This window comes from Austrofundulus limnaeus, unplaced genomic scaffold (genome assembly GCF_001266775.1).
Source record: "Austrofundulus limnaeus strain Quisiro unplaced genomic scaffold, Austrofundulus_limnaeus-1.0 Scaffold1594, whole genome shotgun sequence".
Taxonomy (NCBI): Eukaryota; Metazoa; Chordata; class Actinopteri; order Cyprinodontiformes; family Rivulidae; genus Austrofundulus; species Austrofundulus limnaeus.
Window position 1 is genome coordinate 1 of NW_013953996.1, and position 20,873 is coordinate 20,873.

At 40.0% G+C, this 20,873-nt stretch overlaps 1 protein-coding gene across 1 annotated transcript in view; it reads left to right on the forward strand.

The window, feature by feature from the left end:
- Positions 1-3,142: 3,142 nt before the first annotated feature.
- LOC106535859 (neuron navigator 2) overlaps positions 3,143-20,873 on the forward strand; it is a gene marked incomplete at its 5' end in the record, with an annotated part of 32,339 nt that continues 14,608 nt past the window's right edge. The window contains 12 exon segments of the mRNA XM_014032994.1: positions 3,143-3,272; positions 5,219-5,534; positions 7,241-7,943; positions 10,168-10,387; positions 11,214-11,503; positions 12,647-12,712; positions 13,317-13,361; positions 13,879-14,036; positions 14,869-15,051; positions 18,078-18,130; positions 19,631-19,654; positions 20,006-20,080. Of these exon segments, the coding sequence (XP_013888448.1) occupies positions 3,143-3,272; positions 5,219-5,534; positions 7,241-7,943; positions 10,168-10,387; positions 11,214-11,503; positions 12,647-12,712; positions 13,317-13,361; positions 13,879-14,036; positions 14,869-15,051; positions 18,078-18,130; positions 19,631-19,654; positions 20,006-20,080 (2,263 nt within the window).

Sequence of the window (20,873 nt, forward strand, 5' to 3'; positions counted from 1 at the left end):
TGTGTGTGTGTGTGTGTGTGTGTGTGTGTGTGTGTGTGTGTGTGTGTGTGTGTGCGCGCGAGCAGAAGAATGCATAAGAAAACTTTATTCCTGTTTCATTTCTCAACTCTTCCTCTGGGTTTGTTTAAGGAAAGGGCCGGGGCATATTGATGTATTATATTCTTGAGCTCTCCATATTTATTTTTCTTTAAACGCAGCGTGTGTGGGAATTACCCCTGTGGCTGTGTGAATCAGTTGAAACAGTTGTGGTCACTTTAAATCTTTCATCACCTCTCAGCTCTTTGCTCTCCACGGATGCTTTCAACTCTTTAAAGCATGTCTTCACTGAACTTTCGGTTGATTTATTCCTCTGGTGAATCCGGTAGGAAGTCCTGTCTTCTCTGTGTTTATCATGTTGTTACCAAGATTGTTTGAAAAGTTGATGTTTTTTGGAGTAAAGTTAGTCGAGAACCATCTGATTAGGGTTAGGGTTTTTTTTTCCTCTGAATATGGGACTTTTGCCATTGAAAACTCTTTTTGTCATTTAAAGCCATAATTATGATGTATGCATGTTCTTTAGTGGGAAAAGCCAAGACTTCCCAGTTGCAACTCAGTTTTAGTTTTGTATAAATCAAAGCTCTGTCTGCTCTGATTTTTATTTTTATAAAGATCAAACCAGTGGAATGACTGATGAATGGGAGCAGATACTGTATCAGTTGATGGATGCTGACCCTTGAAGCTGTCAAGTGCTAAATGTCAACACCAGATTCTGGGTTACCCAAACAAAACACTTCCTGTGTCCTTTATTTAGGCATTGCAGTCGTAATGATTTTGTTAAATGTTTATCACCCTCTGCTGAAAGACAAACATCTAAGTGTGTGTTTGCTTGTCTGTGTTTTTAGTAAAATATTTCATGAACCACTGGACAGATTTAACTAACACTCAGCAATTATCGTTGGATTTACATCAGAAAATTATTCAGGTTTCGAATCAAATCAATTCAAAATGACAAAGACAGCTAATTAATAATAAAAAGACACACAAAAGTTATTATAACTCAGTAAAATATTACAAATATTGGGATAAAATTTGGTACGGTAGTATCTCAGAGACATTCATGACACATAAGCACTAACAAATCCTAAAGATTTTATTCAAAACTTTGGAATTTATGGCTGTAATCATCCTTTTCTCACTTTTAGTAAAGTATCTCACGAGTCACTGAATGGACCTTAATGATACTTTCAAAAAGTAATGAATGAATGTTCATTTAWTACTCAGTAACATTTGAAGTCACCTTAAATGAAGACAGCTGCTACATACATTTGATCTTGCGAAATATAAAAATGGTTATAATACAGTTTTACATATTTAGCTCAACTTTGGTGTGGTTGTAGCTGAGAGTTATTTACAACTTGTTCTATGAGTACTCAGCTTTTGTAAGAGGTTTTGCAGTATTTTGTAAGATCACCGATAAATTGTTTTTAGGATTTTAACAAAACGACACTTATTCTGRCCTTTCTCAACACAAGGTCAACTGAGTTTAAAACTCTAGCATGAGAGGTAGTGGGTGAAATGTGTTCCTTCTGTTTGATTTTAAGTTTTGTAATGTTACTCCAACTCCATCTGTTTTGTGAAACTCTTTCTCGACCAGATAATGAATGTTTCTTTGATGACATTTGAAATGCATTTAGCTTTTCAACTCTGAAGCGAGTTGGTGTGTGCAAGGTTTGTTGCAGCCAGTGCTGCACTGGCTGTCAGCATCAGCCTCCCTCTGCTCCTTTCAAAGTGCTGTTTGCCAAATGGCTGGTCTTCCTGTCCCCCACAGACTCCAGGCAGATACACACAGGCATATTTACAGATAGCCTTAACCCCTGGCACGTTTGCTCTGCTCATATGGGTCTGTTTGAGGAGTTCACAGACACACAAGCGCACCATGATGTCACCCCTCTGACAAGCCTTTGTTCATTTGATGGACAACCCCATTCAGCCGGTCTGTGCTTGTCTGTGTGTGTGTCCAAGTTAAAATCAGTTTATTCAAGAAGAAAGGAAGAGAATCACCAGGAAGTCTCAAACACCACATTCTTTTCTCTCTTTTTTATTTTATGTGCTAAAATTTCCATTTTTTTTCTTATTAACGTTAAGTCACTCATTCATTGATGAATCAACATCACACACATTACCATGCTAAATGTTGAAATAAAAATGATCTGTTGGTTTGTATCCAAAATCCGAATGTTTTAATTATTAAAATGTTTACAACAAAAACAAAATACATGTCCACATTCACCACTATCAAACAATTGAGGCAACGCAGCAGTAACAACTGTATAATAAAAATAAAAAGAAATTGATTCGTCACCTCACCAGAACCACCCATCTACCCATGAAGACATAACCGTCAGTACAAGATTCTACCAGCATTGTAAGAGGCTGTCACCACTTGTTTTCACAAAATCTCTCCTAAAGGATTGCCAAATTCTATCAAAATGTTTGAGTCTATCTTTCAAAACAAATCTTTTTTTTTTAAATGGAGTGTATTCATTAAAGTCTCTAGCCACATCTTAATTGTTGAGGCATCTTCACTCTACCATAGAGTGAGAACTTGCTTTTTTGCTACTATAAGACAAAATTAAATTAAACACTGTTGAGCTTTAGTTAATCATTTCACAGTTTCTGTTACTCCAAGAATAATAAYCATAGGATCTGGCTTGATCACAACCTCTATAATCTCAGACGTTACATTACAAATGTCAATACAAAAAAGAATACATTTTGGGGAAAATTACACAATTGTGAAGATGGGTTGCAGTGGAAGTTTTGTATTTGTCACAAATAGGTGATATTTCTGGAACCTTAATGTTTTGATGACAAAAAATAAATAAATGAAGAAAGCTTGGAAAAGATCCGTTATTAGTTTATTTGAAAAATAAAAGACTCAAAAAGGCATCTTTATGTTTTGAAGTACCATTATACATTTTGCCTATTTTGTCCCGTCGCTCTCTTTGCCTTATAYGTGAATTTAGGTTCTTTGTAAACGGGCAAAATATGTTTTCAAATAATATCTGTTCATTACTGGATTCTCCTATTCTTATTAAACCAACCACCCTACCATTTAAACTAATAAATGAGTCTCTCCGCCTCCTCTGCTGTGTGTTTGTAGCTGGGATGACAGRAGCTCTGTGAGTAGTGGCGTCAGTGACAACATCGACACAGATGACATCAACACCAGTTCCTCCATCTCCTCCTACGCCAACACACCTGCAACCCAGCGTAAGGGCCTCAGCACACAGGTAAGACAGAAAACTTCCTCCAGTTAAATCCAACAGAATGAAGTTTCTCTTACCTCAAAGGCAGAAAGCTCTCAGGAAAAAAAGTTTACAGGAGCTGCATTATTGTGTTGTTCAGCTTTTAGTTGAAACTTTATTGATTAAAATATAGTGTCCTATTAAACATAGCACAACATTGGTGAATACAGGCTAAGTGTTAGGTCTGTTTTTGCTAACAGTTAAATTTAGATCTTGGTCCAAGTCAAATGTTTGTTGTCAGTATTGCACCACATCAGATTCTTAACACGCACAGGAACAACTGTCTACAGTAAACAATCCAACAACACGAAACATCTCTGATGTTTTTTAAGGTAATGTCATGTTTTTTAGGACCATGTTTACATGTTTTCTAGAGTTGGCATTAAAAACTGAAAAAAAAAAAAAACTGTAGATTTGAAGGTCCCAAGCAACATCTGTTGCCTGCTGTTCAAAGGCGAATGTGTGTGTGTTTGTGTGTCTGTCCGTTGGCAAAACATGTCATGAACCAGTGGGTCATGTTTTAATGAAATTCTCAGGAATGAATCATCGGGTGTGCAGCTATTATTTACTATTATTTTTTTAACAAGTCATTACAAGATGGCCGCCTTTTGATGGCCTCGTATTAATCATCAAGTGCCAAAAAATAATTGATTAAAGTTTTTCTGATGATCAACTGCACACGATTTTGCCCAGCCTTACTTTAAACTATCCGTAAGTTCAAATCTTTTACACCAGAAAGACAAAAATCACACTGATGTGTGCAGGAATGCCTTTGTCTCATGGTTACAGTAACAYTATTGTGACTTTTAGAGTTTCTAATAAAAGGAGTTTGATTCAAAGTTTTAATATATTTTCTCATTGTCTTGGATTAAAAAAACTGTACCTAACATCACCACAGCTATCTGAACACACAGCTGATGGAGATTTAATAATCAGCAGCTTCTTCTTTCAGCTGTGCTTCTTTATTTCCACTTCAGCTTTTCCAGAAACTGCTTATTTTTACTTAAGTTACTTTTATTGGTTAATTGTTTTAATTAGTATCTTATTTTACTGAATTCATACGTCGGTCTTCAATATAAGTTTCAGACCATGACCGGGGTATGAAAATGCCAGCAAACTCGTGTGTCGATTACACAAGCAGTGTACTTTGATGTGAGGCCAATGAGGCTGTGGTGACTGTTTGATTACTGTTGCAGAGGTAAAGACGATGATTTCAAAACAAAAGGCTGTACAAAGGGGTCCTTCTCTCAGTGCAGCTGCTCGACATGGTGCAGGTTAATAAAGTCTCATCATCTGTCTTCAGGCAGCCGCAAACAAGCTGGACTGTGGGTCATTGTTTTTAAGATCACACAGCAGATCAGCTTACAGCTTTGTTTTTATTGGTGTATCCTTGGAGCTGCAGATGTTTAAAGAGTCATCATCACAGCTCCTGTCATTTCTTTCTTATAAAGCACACGGTGAACTGGGTATACTGTATATTTTTAAAGAATAACCATTAAAAAAAGCTTGAAAAAAGTTAAGGATTTTATCTTTACTACACGGACTATTAATGAACATTAACTTTAAATCTGCAGAGAGACAACCAATGATTTGGCTTTGCAGGTTTGCAGAAACACGTGAAATAGTTCCATCTGGTTCAGTTTTAATAAGATGCTTTTGTTACAAAGTCCCTATTTTTGTTATCAACACTCAGAAATCAAAGACCTCTTTTCTGTAAAACATGTGGCTCATTGTAACAAGAACAGTAAAAATAACCCTCATGTTTCCAATTAACTAGAACGCTTTGTGCTCAGGCCCTGAGTTGATCATCATTATTGGGTTGTTGGTAAGATTATTCAGGATGATGGTTGCAGCACTGTTTAAACCTCTGGCCTGCATGTTTTTGGTAGTTTTAAATGCGACACGGTCTTTATGTTTGTGTAAATTTCCAGCCTGTGACGGATGCAGAGAAGCACTCGGCCTCCTCAGCAGTTCATCAAGCTTGGGCAGGAGACGAGGTGAAGAGGCCAGACGGCGGGTCAGACGCAGGGGTCAGAATGGATTGTGGCTCCAAGTGGAGCCGCAGGACCTGTAACATCTCTGATGAGTCTGACAAGGGCAGCTCAGGGAGGAAGACCCCCTCGGTGTCCCAAACAGGCTCCTGGAGAAGAGGCATGAGCACTCAGGTGGGGGTGACATCACCCCGGACTAAAAGCACAAGCAGCACAGGCTCCACAGTCTCCTCCGGCATCAAGAGCCACAGTTCAGGTAACAATCTATCAACTTTTATTATTATTATGACTCCGCCCACTGGGACCGGAGGCATACTGTTCTCTGGCTGTCTGTGTGTTAGTGCAGTGTCTGTCCATCATCATTAATGATAAAACTGTAATATAAAACTGACATTTTTTTTCTAATACCTTAACAGTACAAATAAAATACCTGCTTAATAAAAGGAAACAAATTATTATTCTGTGTGATACAACCCAAATTTGATGAATGTTTCAGGCCACATTAATCCTACGTGAACCTCTGAACATGGCCTTGGCAGGAGACCTGCTTAATCTGTTAATGTTTCTGAGCAGTAAGCAGCCACTTCACTGTAAAAACTGTTCTTCTAACCAAGTCTTACAGTCTTATCAGTCAAAATGTATTTTTATGCCTCGGCTCAAGTAGGCATGCTGTTCTTGGGTTGTCCATCTGTGCGTTACTGGGTGTCCATCACAATGTCTTGTGTTCACTGTATCTCCTGAACAGAGCTATTGAATTCTATCAAAATGGATGATAATTGTTCTTGGCCCAATGGAGGTCTAAAAACATTTTGGGGTCAAAGATCAAAGCTGAAGTGATCTGTGGCTACGTTCACAATGCAGACAAATGCGACCTGAATCAGATTTTTTGGCCCCATGCGACCCCTTTCTAATTTTTTTATGACAGTCTGAACGCGACAAATCTGATTTTTTTCTAATCCGACCCCGGCCGTTTCAGTATGTGGTACTGAATCAGATACATATCTGACGTTGTCAAAGTGACTGCAGTGTGAACGCTCATGTCACATTCCATCTGACTTTTTCATCAGGGAGGTGGGTCTTAAGGATCGATAAGACACTAACCTGAAGTCACGCTGTTTAAATCTGTAGCTCCATGTGTTTACAGCTCCAAAACAAAAGTCCAGTTGCTTCATCTTTTTACTTTTAATTTTTCATGTAGATAGTAACGTTCAGCCTCGGTCGCAGAGCGTATCGATCCTAAAGTTACTTAGTCGATACTTTATTTCCAACTCGTTGTTTCATTCAAAAAATAAAAAGCTTCACCGGAGCATCCGGTCAGAGGCAGATTCAGATATAAACACTGAACTAAACAAGCATGTCAGATAATTTTTTTAATCAGCTCTGATTGATCAACTTCAGATTCCACATGGTAAATGTAGCATCCATGCTAACTCTGCAAACAAACAAGCCGGCTGGCTGAATGAGACGTCACGTCTTTACTGCGCATGTGGGTCACATCAGCGCTGTGTAGCGTTCACACTGGAGTCTGATGCAGGTTGCATTTAAAATGTAATGTGAACATTCACACCAAAAGATCAGATTTAAAATATAAATTAGAACTGATCATAAAGACCTTCAGTGTGAACATAGTATTTGTTGCTTGAATCCCTGTATTTTGGTTGGTACACATAAGTTGTTGGTCACTGAAATTAATGTTATGTAAATATCAAAGAGGAACTCATATTTACACATTGTTGATATAGTTAAATATGTTTTGGAATATTTAAGTCCAGAAATAGATGTCAGCAGGTAACTGCATGCCCAGTGCTTTAACTGTAGATGAGTATAGAGCAGGAGGAGGCATACCAGTCCATGCCAAAGCATCAACTAGTATGCCTCTTACCGGTTGTGTTTTACTTGAGTTGAATTACTGGACTAATGTAGCTCCAGCTGACTCAGCTGARGTCTCAATCTGTCCTGCAGGTAAGACAGACGACGTTAAGGTGTCAGAGAAAGGACGTCTTTCTCCTCGCTCTAATGGCCTTCAGCGCTCTCCGTCAGACGCTGGCCGCAGCAGCGGTGATGAGGCGAAGAAGACGCCGACCACAAATGCACTCACGCACACTGTCTCAGACCCACAATCCCACATACACGCGCTGGCCTCGCGTGCCCCAACCAGCACCTTTGGCTTCAAGAAGCAAGGTGCAGGGATGGTCACCATGGTCACTGCYAGTGGCGCCACCATCACCAGCGGATCGGCCACCCTGGGGAAGATGCCTAAATCTGGGGGGCGCTCGCTGTCGGGAGGCTTGAAGTCCGGCGGGCAGGACGGAGGCTCTGTGTTGGGCCACCACGACGATGTCTTTCTCCCCATGAGCGCGCGCTCCACGCTGCAGTACCGCAGCCTGCCCAGACCCAGCCGCTCAGGAGCCGCGGCCCGGAGCGGCAACCGCTCCTCCACCAGCAGCATCGAGGCCGCCGTGCTCTCAGTCACGTCTCACGGCAAGAACGCCATCGGCATCGCCAAAACCAACAGCTCCGCGGGCCTGCTGGCGAATCAGACGGACCGGGAGAAAGGGGTCTCCGAGTTCGACAACCTGAGGAACGGCGCCGTGGCGCAGAGTGGAGGAGCAGCGACTGTCCCTCTGACAGGAAGACAGCAGGTTTCTTCACCTACGTTACGCAGGTGAGAACACTGCACACGCACGCTTTATTTTTACAGAACAGAATGTTAGCAGACACCCAGGAGGCTGACTAATGAGCCACACTGAGTGGGATCCTCCTGTATGGGCTTGACTTTACACGTCCACCTAAAGACTTAATCATCAATGATCACACATGTGGGCTCTCTCTCTCTCTCTCTCTCTCTCTCACTCGCACACACACACACACACACACACACACACACACACAGTCTTTGCACACACACACAAAGCCTTTGTGAATGTAGCCTTGAGCTGAGCAGANCACACACACACACACACACACACACACACACACACACAGTCTTTGCGAGGTTAAATCAAGCCTTTGTGAATGTAGCCTTGAGCTGAGCAGATCAGCTGCCAAACCTCAGCTATGGTGGTGCAGTTGGGGGGTGAAAGGAGGGTGTGGTGCTCAGTAATGGAAGCAGAGTCTTACCTCAACTTTCTGCCCTCATTAATGTGAGGCAGTGATAACTCTTCAAAGAGACTGAGCTGCTGTTATCGTTTGCTGCAGCTTCAGTCATCACAGCCTGCCATTTAACTCTAACCCAGGATTAGCTTAGAACAAGGACAAAGCTCTGTGTGTGTGTGTTTCTCTCTCTCTCTCTCTCTCTCTCTCTCTCTCTCTCTCTCTCTCTCTACTGACTACAGTACTGCTACTGTATTTCTTCTTCCACTGAGAGTTACAATATAATACTTCTGTTTCTGTTCTCCCAGCAAAAGCACGAGTCCCTTTTCTCTTCAGTTTGAAACCACACTCATGGAAGTTTACCTGAAATTTGTACATAGATAAACCTAATTTTCCTCTTTTTTTCTTTTTCCACTGGTTGGTAAAGTGTCCACTTCAGAACAACTTTAAACAACTTAAAAAATATTGACAGAAGGATAGGTCAAAACTTTGTTGTCCTCCTCTGTGCATATCAAATCTATATGTTTTTTTTTATCATTGAAGCACTCTGAGCAATGTTTCCTGTTCCTGGCAACACGAGCTTTCATGGCTCCCTGATGGGAAGCTGAGCACAGTGAATGTGTGGAAACTTGGCCTTTAAACGTAACCAGCTAAAAAACGTTAAAGTTCGTTGTAACAGCTGGTAATTGACTGGAGTAAAAAGAAAGTCACTATTGTAAAATTATAAAAATCTTTTAATTTGTCACTGGAATTTTCTCTTTATGGCTTAAAAATATTGCAATGTATCGTTTTAGAATTCTCTGGCTTATTGCCAGTATTACATTTGTATTGCTTTATTATAATATCAGTATGTATCTTGTGTTGTGTTGTATAGTGTGATACTCTGACTGACACTCATTCTTAGCAGTCTGTAAACAGAAATCAGCTTAATGCATTTTTGTCTTGCTATTCTCCTGTAAATAGTTAACAATAATAATAACTGGCGATTTTGATTTTCTGCAAAAATGCAGTGTGAATGCTTGATGTTTTAAATATTTTAGCTACATAGCTAAAAACTCTAGCCTAGAAATAGCAACGAAAAAGTAGCTGAAGTAGCTGAAATTAGCACAAACAGGAAAAGCATGTTTGCTGAATTAAGCAGTAAGATGATAAAAATATCACAAAAAGTTTAATTTAGCTGGAAAAAGCTCCAATAGTAAAAAAAATAGCCAAAAACAGAGAAAACAGCTGAAATTAGAAGAAAGCAGTTGAAAAGGCTTAAAATAGCAGAAAGAAGCTGAAAGAAGCATGAAAAACTCAAAATTAGCAGAGGAATAGAAGAAAAGGTCAGAATACTGTCTAAAACAACAGAAAAAAAAAGCTAAAATCAGCAAAGTAGAAGTCGAAAGAAGCTGAAACTAGCACAAAGAAGTTTTTTTTAAAAAAAAAAGAAGATCCAGAACAAAAAGTAAGAAGTGCAGTAAAGAGTAATGAACATTTTGAAGGGTTTTAAGGATGTTGAAGTTCCATTCATTTTCAATGAGGAAAAACATGGCAGAAAAAGCTACGTTTCTTAAAAAAATATAAATTACTGAAATACTAAAGCTCATAGCAGAAATGTCCCGAAAGAGCTGAAAGTTTTGATTTATAAATTGTGAAAATAGGGCAAAAAATGCTGAATGAGTTGCATGCTGAAAAATGTATGGAAGCAAAAATCATCTCGCAATAATACCATATTTTTCAGCTATCTGTATTAAGATTTAAAACTGAAATGCAACAATAGTTTTAAGTTAACATTCCCCCCCAATTTACCCCAGGTTATTTGGTGGAAAGAGCAGTAAGCAGGCTCCGGTCACCACAGCTGAAAACCTGAAGAATTCCACAGTCATCTCCAACCCCCACGCCACCATGACCCACGTAGCTACGGTGCTGGAGTCCCCTGATGGAGGTCTTGGAGTCAGAGACAGCGAGACCAGCAGCCCCCTGTTTGGAGGCAGAGCGTTGGGGTCAGGGATGGGCACACTGGGCAGTGAGCAGGTGAGGAGTGTTTAGTAATAAAGACAAAAGATTTGTGTTAATTTTTATTTTGTATTTAATTATGTGACCCTAAAACAACCACTGTATAGTTGTTTGTTATATGGCAAGTTTTCACCGTCATTCATTTCTTACCACAGACCTTTAGAGCTCTTGTCACTTGGAACTTTAGTCCTTTAGGTTGTGATCAGCTGTTTATGGTGCTGCTTAAAAGACTTTGGTTGGAACAACAGGGATTATTTTGCTCTCACCTTACTAATACCGAGCACGTGTTTGGGTTCTTTGAGCAGTTCACGAGTTCAGGGGACGAACATACGAGCTGTGCTTGGGCGCGTTTGACAAACAGCAGGTTTTATATTGTTTCAGAGCACAAAAGATTCAGCGTGCTCAGTCATGAACTCTGTTGCATTCTCACATGATTTGTTGGTTTTTGTCTGGTTTGGTATGAGTCATACTGAATCATAAACGATGAAAACTGTTTTTCAAGGTAGGAGTTTATGACTTTATCAACAGCAGGGATGAGTTCAAAAGTTTAATCAATTATATGAAATCCTATAGAGCTGGGAATAAAGAAGGAAAAGGCATGCAACTGCTTTTTGCCTCAGTTAGGTCAGCGGAAACATCATTAGGACAGAATGACTCGACACTTCTCTGTCTCTTCCACTTCTTAGATCAGATTAAAAAAACTTTTAGGCCTTCTGTTCAGCGTTTTGCCTGTCACTATTTAATTTTATTTTAAACTTAAAGACCAGAGCTGTGAATTAATGTCTCATTAGTTAGTCCTTACAAACAAATATGGCATCTGAGAGTCAGCATCTTCTTTCCTCAGGCCTCCAGCCCAGGGTCAGTTTACTCCTCCACCGGCCCCTCTAACAGCCTGACGTGGGGGACCACATTCAGCGGCTCCTCTGTCCCAAGCCGGGAGGGCACCCTCGGTGGATATGCTGGGACAGGCAGRGTGGGCTTCCCTTCTGTCAGCAGCATGCACACCAGCAGCGAGTCCATTGACATGAGCCTGGGCAGCGCTGGAGGCGGCGTCGGGGGCCACGGCACCCACAGGGAGGACACTCTGTCGGCTCTGGGTCGCACCGGCAGCGTGAAGACCGGCATGTCTGAGAGGTGAGAACATATAATCACATCATCAAGTGTTTTGCATTCATGGAAGTTTGGGTTTGACTATTTAGCTCTAGTTTTCATTCATGGCTTGAATGGATACAAAAGATACTGAAACAATTCCTATCTGTGTCATAAGAACTATATGTTTGCTTGTTTCAGATAACGATTGTTGTGAAAATACTTTTGGTCTAACCAGCTGAAATAGAAAATGCTTTTATGTCTTATAAGTTCAATATTTTCTAAAATTTGTTTTTTTTCCTGAAGTTGTTCACGTTACATTAAGACATGAGGTTCATGTAGCTTCAGTGCAACATTACAACATGTCACAGTGGCTTATTATGTATTTGCAGATTGTTTTAATTGTTAGGATTAATAAAAGAAGCTTTAATAATCAAACTTCTAAAATTAGTTAAGATTATCTTGATCTCTATGAACTGAAACATTGACAGCCTTGTTATATTAATGCTGTTATAAAATTCTGTATCTTTTAAGTGCTTAGATAAGAGCACTCTGCATGATAAAGTATTCTTGGAGTACAATTTTCTTTTATTAAACTGTCAGCATTCACATAGGTTAGCTGTAAGTGTTTATTTTGTCAGCAGTAGAAAGACGTAACTTTTTTATTTTGTAAAAATGTGTTTTTCTGCCAACATGTTACTTAGAAAGTCCAACCTTTTCAGTCTGATAGTAGGTGTTAAAAATAGCTCCAGTCTTATTAAAACGTGGTTTCTACGTCTCTGAAAGGGGCTTAAGACCCTCCGAGTCCTGAAAACCTGCCCAGTCTTAAATCTTTTCAACTCCAGTACGAAGCAGCCGTTGTGGTGATGTATCACTACTTGCTTATCATTTGGTCTGATTCTGAGCGGTGAAATGACTTTTTTTCCTGTTCATTATTCAACAATCAGTACGTGCGTTGTCAGTAGCAGAATCCTGACAGGCTTTAACCCTGAACTGTTAGAAAGAATATCTGTAAGGAAACATTGTGTTTTCTGGACTTACAGCTCTGACTTTCCTCCCTGATGTTCCTCAGCTTCATCAGTGAAGACTCCTGCTGTTGATCTCTGTTCTCAAACACTTCTTCGTCGACTTCTAAACACTTTCTTGTTTCTCTGTCTGTTGTTCGTCTTCCTTCCTTTCTTCCATCAGCCCCCTGTCCTCCCCCTCCGCTAGCCCTATATTCAGCCGAAACACGCTCCCTCGGAGGCAGGACAGGTAAATGTACCTGTGTGATGATGGTAGGCTTCTGATGAGATCGATGTGGGTGGTCCTGTGGAACCTGCTGCCACACAGGGAGCACCACGCAGAAACGTTTGTGTTGCAGTGTATAGGTTTGTGTTCAATGTGTTGCCCTGTGTGGTAGTTTGTGGTTACTTTTAGGACCCCTTGTTATGAATGGGAACTTGTAAGAATGTGAGGTGGTCTAGATTTTTTTATGTTTAATGGTTGGCTTTGTTTTGAGTGCTCACAGACTGCCATCTTATGGTTGACTAAAGAATTACATGGAAGTTTTTTTTTAAATAAATTAAATCCTAAAAAAATATCTGCTATTCCTGAGGCTTATCATCTGGTGCCACAAGCCTAAAAAGATTGTTTAATAGTTTAAAACATATTGCTGTATTTCATTTTTCTTTATTTTATTTAAAAAATACCAGAGGTTGATTTTGGTCATCAAACTTCTTTTAGAAGACAAAATTGACTTTGCAGGATAAACGTGTGTACACACTTGAGATAGGGCTGCTGTGAAAAAATTGTAGGTAGTTCTACATGTTTCCTTGCCTCCCTTGTTTTCCTCTTCTGAAGTGTTTCTCTCCCACAGCGGGCCACACTGTGGTAGAAACACTCTGCCTAAGAAGGGATTCAGGTACTACATTTGCTCTCTGTTGGACACTTTCCCCTCCCAACACACACATATTCACCAAAGTCCCTTTTGCATTTCCTTTATTCCTGCGTCTGTATCCACTCGCCAAGGCTTCTGCTCACGCTTTAAACAGCCGTTTTTGTTTGGCACATGTTGTTGTGTTGTGCTTCCGTTAGGAGGCATGTCATCCAGTCGGCGTGTTATGCTGTGGCAGGCATGGTTACTGTATCAGGGGGTCGGTTTTATTTAACTTTACTTTGGTGTCTTTCTTGCTTTTGTTTTCTGTTGCTCAAAGCTGGAATCGGCATCAGTGGTTGCTGTTGTTATAAATTGTCGCAGCATCTGTTTCATCTTCATTTCAAATCCCAGCTATTAATCTGGCTGCTTGAAAGGAGACAATCCACATCACTGACTGTAAAATATATAACCTGATCTCACATCAAGCACAGTCCACACCACCTAATCCCTGCTTTAACTCCTTGCCAGATGTTCTGTTATATTTGTTACATCATTTCTGCAGGTACGGCCCGTCGACCCAGCTGCGAGGCCACGAGGATCGTGATTGGCTGCGCTCCCACTCCACCAGCGGGCTGCAGGACTCTGTCAGCAACTCGCCGTTCTCCCCCAGCTCCAGCCTCACCTCCCCCTCCGGTACTCGCTTCAACTTCGCACAACTGGGTATGTTGCTAAAACACAACTCCACACAAACAGATGGGATTAACGTGTGTGGCTCAAGACAAAGTTTTGCCACACATTTTCCTTAATGCTGGATTATGCTTCAAATTGCACGTCTTTTTTTATTTTTTTTCATTTTATTTTATTTTTTCTACAGTATGCATGAATGTATGTAAATATTTATATATGTATGGGTATGTGTATATATGTATGCATGCCATCCATTTATTTATCCATTTATTTTTAGGTGAGCGGACAGATGTTGGGTGTGTGGCCTTGTGTTTTCTTGGTGTATATTTAATATATTTCTAATCTCTATTTCAATCTTTATAATTACATTTTCTCTTTGTTTTTCCCTCTTTTTCTATTTTCTCTTTGCTTAAAAAATCACAGATGGTAAAGAAATTAAGAAACTAATATGAAGTTTTTTTTTTCTACTGAAGTGATAAAAAAATTCACGTTTTAAAAACTTGCATAACTTATGTCTGCTGTCCCCCGGTGACAGCTGTTGTGTGCATTGCTCCCAGTCAGAACTCTGTCCTGCAGACCTTGCGGCTCACAGCGTGTGATTGGTCAGAACTTTGTGGGGGTGTTTGTTCATGCCGAGCAGAGCAGCTCTGTGGAGCAGCACTCCGAGCGGCGCATCTTTCTGCATGTTATTTAGCAGAAAATGATCCAAAATTATGTAATCACCGATCGGCTGTCTCACGTCGTTTTGAAGTATAAACCAAGCTTTACTGAATGCATCAGTTACATTGTTAAAGTAGAGAAATTTTAATGACCAATGTTTAAACATGCTTTTGCCTCATTTTAAGTGTCTTTTTTATTTTCACAGCATCCAGCCCGACCTCTGCAGCTCAGATCAATCTCGCTGGTTTGCGCAACAACAGCCTGACCAATCAGGATGCTCCGTTTGACCCCAGCAGTGACAACCGGCTGAGAAACTCCTGCATGTCTCTGGACGAGAAGACTCGCACCATGAGCCGATCGGGATCATTCAGGGACGGGTTTGAAGAAGGTAAAGAGGAGAAACACGGATTTCAATTGAATTCAGTTTTCTTTGGGCACTTGAGTTAAAATGAGGTGTAAATGTAAGCAAGTTATTCTCGGACTCTGCAGTCAGCTCCTCATTTCTTCAGAGATTTATGCCAAAGGAATTATTCTTCCATTCGTTAACAGAACATACAGTAAGTGCAGATTACAGTCCTGCTTTGGATAAAAACACTTTTATTCCTTTGGAAATTCATAAACAACTTTGTTCAGCTTTGTTTATTGAGGGAAAGTACAAAGCAGTGCTTTTCTCACCAGCAGCAGGACTCTATGCTTGGGGGAGCAAATCTTTCCTTTTGAGTCTCCTCAGTTCTCACACATAATGTACATTTGCGAATAAAGTGCCCAGTTTTCACCCAAGGGAAAGCTGTTAAACCAAATAGTTTACTTTAATTTGTTGAGGCTGTTGACAACTGTCAACTGATTTTTAAATTGTTTTAATACTTGTAGTGGAAAATTATCCAAAATCAATTGTTTTGATTAATAGATTGGGAAATGCTTTAAAAAAGACTAGCAGTCAGATCACTAATGAGTAATAATGGCTAGAAGAAGTGACTTTTTGTTATTAAAAGTGTCACTGGATTGAAATAGAAATTAAAACCAGTCACACGTAAGGATTTTAAACARCAAATCAAGATTAATGAAGAACCAATCACTGACCTTAAAAACATCGATATTAAAAAAGGCGATTTCTAGAAACTTGATAATTTGCATCTAAGTAAATGGAAGATGATTTGTTGTTGTTTTGTTTTATTTCTGAGTTTAAATATTTCAATAGCTGCTCTGTACATAAATGTGAAACCTCAAAGACAGTCCAAAGATGTTTTGTATAATCGTTTGATCATTTAAGAGGGTAGGACAGCTGTTTGTCGTCCCTTGTGTGAAAGATCTTGGTGAAAACGTGTTATTACACCTCCAGCACCAGTAACAGATCAGGCTCTTTCCCCGTCCCAGCTCCACAATTTGAGAGGAAGAGATAATTATAGGGATCACTGTGGGAGGTGTGAAAGAGACTCTGTAACATCTCAGAAACTTTAAACAAAACTTTCTCCCTTTTCATTTTCTCACTCATTGTGTGTTGGAAACAGATGCAGTTTGTGTGCGTGTGTTTCTGAAGTGTAAAGTTACCTATGCGCCTATGTGTGATTGACAGGACAAAGGCCAAATCATCCATCCAACACTCGGTTGGACCTGTCCTTAAATGAGAGAAACAGCACTATTCTCTGTCACTTTATCCACTTCATGCATGTTCAGCCRCTTTGTACCAAGACATGTCTGAAACACCTGAGGCACCATCACCAGGTGTCCAAACAGTTTGCTCCACTCTCAGCTAACTGAACTACTCACTCTACAGTTTCATATTCGTTATCATTAAGCCAAGTGACTTATACAGATACAGGATGTCCCCACTCTTGCCTGTTGGTGTAGATTCCAGCCTTTCCCATCAACAACCCTGAACAGGATGAAGTGGGAACATGATCTGGATAAAAAGATCAATCAAATAATTGGAAAATTATCTAGTAAAATCCCAAATGAGACATTTAGACATAAAAGAGTAACTCAAAACAGTTTCAAACTTTGCTGGTTTTGGCTTTTACAAGAATAAAAATCTAAAATCTAAAAGAACATAAATCATCAGCCATATATTAGATGCCAAAGATTTACATCAGGGTTGTCAAATTCATTTTCACAGACGGCCACATGAGCGTTATGGTGGCCCTCAAAGAGCCAGCTGTAATTAACTTTGACGTTTCAAGTTTAACTTTGACTAAACAGAAAACGTCACATTCTGGTCTCATTGCTATGGCTGAGCACCACTAACAAACATTAACTGAGCTCTATGTGGTATTTCTTGCATAGAAACAGTGTTTTAACATGTCTTATTATAAAGACTGAAAAACACTATGTGTACAACTGACTCAATGTCAAATAAATAATAAAGAAATACTATTAAAAGTAAACCTTAAGTCTTAAATCTAAGTAATCTTTTACTCACTGTTGAACGGTGGTAAGTCTTAAATTCTGACTTTCTGACAGTGAATTTCCATGTTTAATCAACATGCATTATGGGACTTGCAGTTTACAGTGAATGCTGGCTTTAAAGCAGCTTATTTTGTATCAATATTACAGGACTAATAAACAAAATCACTCAGTGGTCCACAGTTAAAACCACCCATTGATATATATTTTAAAAAAATCATATTAAATTAGAAAAAGGTTTTTGGCGTGCCAGGGCCTTGAATTTGACACGTGCTTTACATGGTCAGTTAGCACACGGAGTATGTGTCAGGCGATGAGTCTCAGCTAGTCCCACACCAAACTTTAGCTCAAAATGTTTAAAACTGACTAAGTAATAACTACTTTTTGTGTTTCCAAAAGCTAATGAGATGTAATGATTACTTTCTGTGAGTTTTATTCTAATCCAGCCAGTGATTTGTCCTATTTTGCAAACAGACAGAAGAACACACACAGGCAATTTCAGTATCACTCACATTTTAAGGCAGCAGGCAACAATAATTACAAATAAAAAGATTTTATCAAATGACCCCCAAAAAGTGCTAAATCAGACCTTCTTTCATGTGGCTGGTAGTAAACCTTTCTGTCTAGACTAAACGAAGATAAAAGTGACTCCTCTGTTAACTGCTGTCTGCTCCTTTTGAGGCCAATAAATGAATTCTTTGCAGATCAGCCCGACCTCTCTGTGCGGTTGATGACATCACACAGCTGATCTTTACTAATCTGCTCCCAGGCAGGAAACAGAGCTGGCGTTGTTTCCCTGCGTCTGATGTGCGATTAGCGGATGAGTCACGGGCAGAGCGAGGCTCAGGTTGGCGTTGATTGCGCCACAGTTGAGCCGTAACAAGGAGGGGGTTTTATCTTCATGACCACAGACCTGCAGTCAGCATGTTCAGGAGTAGGAGTTCTGTTTATGATCACGTTAATCTCATGTACTTTCTAAATCCTGATGTCTGCTTGTAATTGTTCCCTCCGCAGTTCATGGATCGTCCTTGTCTCTGGTCTCCAGCACATCTTCCATTTATTCCACGGTGAGTTTGGGATTTTTTTTTTTTTGAGTTTTCAGAGTTTTAAATTACAGATACATTTTCGTTTGAGTCCTCTCTATAATACAAAATGATTTCTAAGAGAAATAAATGGAAAAGCAGCAGGGATTTCTCACCTCACAGTGAAGTGGTAACCAGACAAACAAGCTTCTGTTTTAGCTCACATCACTGTAAGTGATTTCCTCTACAGTCTGTCCAGATAGTTGACTCAAGCGCTCCATGTGGAAAAGTTCTGGCTGTTTTGACTCAAACAGGACACAGCCCACATGTGAAACTCTGTAGCTACTGGAGCGCTGTGCCTCAAAGAGAAGCTCCTCCCCTTATCTGGGCCGGTTTGCACACCTGAGCAGGTGTAGCGCAGAAACTCTCAGACACTGTTTGGACTTGGGAGGTAAAAAAAGGAGTTACAGGCTGGGAGACAGAGCAGGGGAAAGAGTGGAGGCAAAATGATGGCCACTTTATCCCTGACAGGAACCATCACGTCCTGGCAACAGACGGTAAGAATGAGGAGCAGTGGRTCGGAAGAATGTTGGTATTTTTGTTTACTTTATTCTTTTAGAGATTCCAGATCAGCAGGATTTAATACATCTCACTCAAACTGTTTTCATCTTGTATGTTTTTCTTGACATTGTTACAAAGTTTAAAGCAGTTTTAATAGTTGTTGAAATAATTTTATTTGAGAGAAGTTGGTCCAGGTTTTTCCGTCAGAGTGAGACATCCCGGTGTTTTGGACGCATCTCCAAAGCAGACTGCTTTTGTTTGTGTTTCTAGGATCTGGCTGGTCATGTCTGTGTATGAGTGGGCGTGCAGATCCTGTGTGGACACATGCCACTTTGTAAACCACACGCCGCAGTGCAGATGGGCTAACAAACTTACAATGGAGGCTTATGAAATCTGTTTCAGTACTTAGTGGTTGGTAGGTGGAAACGCATGAAAAACTGATGAATTGTGAGCCGTTTATACACTCTGCTGCTTCTGCCACAAGGTGAGCTGATGTTTGAAAGACAGGAAGGACAAGCAGCTTTAAATTCAGCCGAATAATCTGTGAACTGACTACTTYCCAAAGAAAACAAACCGTAAGAAAAACATTTCCATATTTCATGTAAATGTGGGAGTTGCACGCGTCAGCGGGGTGTGTTGTGTACGTGCGAACAGTTGTACTCCATGCTCTTCCTTCGTACGTCTATTTAACTCCCTATCTTTTTTTTTGCTTTTGCTTTTGTTCTGGGTAATGCCGATGAGGACAATGAGGCTCTCACACACAGTTAAATGCCTTCAGGAGGAGATCTGTGCTTRCCAGACACACAACACCACACAATATCCTCCACAGTTTATAAAGCTCATCTCCACAGAGCTAATAAATCAGAGAGGAGTRAGGACATGTACAGGTTGACCTACTGCAGGTTGAACAAGTCTTTTTTAAGGCATCTCAGAATCCTGTCTGTGGTAACCTGATGGTTTCCTGTTCTTGTGTTTGTTTTGCAGAATGAAGAGAAGTCTCAGTCGGAGGTAAGCGTCAACACGCCCACAGCACTTCCGTCCTCTTTTCATTTTCAGCACGCAGTGGCRGGACTTGTTGAAACTTAGGCATGTTTTCACACTTGTATCCAGTTACATGTGCAGCTGTATTGTGACTGACCCTATAACAGGCTCTATTTTTTTCCACTCTGAACACCTGCGTACACCTGTATGTGCGCTTTTATCCTCCTGTGGCCTTATTTCATCCTTTAATCTGAACATATCAGAGCTCAGATCTGGGAGCCTCCCTCATTTGTACTACAGTCTTTTCCACTCTGCTGTGACAGACGCTGTCTTTATCCTTTTGTCTTCTTATTTTTTATGTTTTTTTTAAACCTACAGATTCGAAAGCTGCGTCGGGAGCTGGATGCCTCCCAGGAAAAAGTCTCTGCCCTCACGACACAACTGAGTGCTAATGTAAGTAAACAAGCACTTCAATGCACACTGAGAAAACCTTCAAAACATGTACTCCACATCCTTTGTAGTTTGTCATTAAAAATAATTTTAAACCTTTTTTTAATTGAAGGTAGATACGCTCGACAATCCATGACACGCAGAAATCTAGTTTTTACAACTCGTGTTTGGAAAAATACTTTGTCTCTGTCACGCACTCAAATGTTTTTTTTCAAGCGCTAGCTTTTAGAAGCACTGAACAGTTGCTGCCATGAAGATCTTTAATCTGCAAAGCTATAATTTTACAGCTGGCATAAGTTGTAGAAAAATTTCTTAAAGCACCTCTAGACACGATTCTTTTCGTCAGCCTGTTTTCTGCGAAGCACAAGTCTCACCAGGCTCCACTTGTAATCTGCAACCTGAGCATGCGCACCCGGGTTTTTTTTTTTTTTTTTTACTGGATTAGAGACATGGAATGAAGACAAAGGTGTTTGATTACAGCAGTTACTCAAGTCCCAGATAGAGACTAAAGATTTAGAGCAAATGATACCTGAATTCAACAAAGAGGTTCAGGAGCTGAAATACAGAAATAAAAATAATATCACTGACAGAAAACCCAGAAGGTGGAATTGAAGCTGGGAGATTTGTTCAAACGTTTAACAGCACGACACAAACAGACAGATGATGGATTATATATACCTTGAAGCCCCAGAGGCATAAAAGAAAAGTCTAAACAACATCTGCTGCAAATAGACAACTTGAATCCTCATGTGTGAATTTATTATTTGAATTTCCTCTTTTTGGTTCTTTAGGTGTT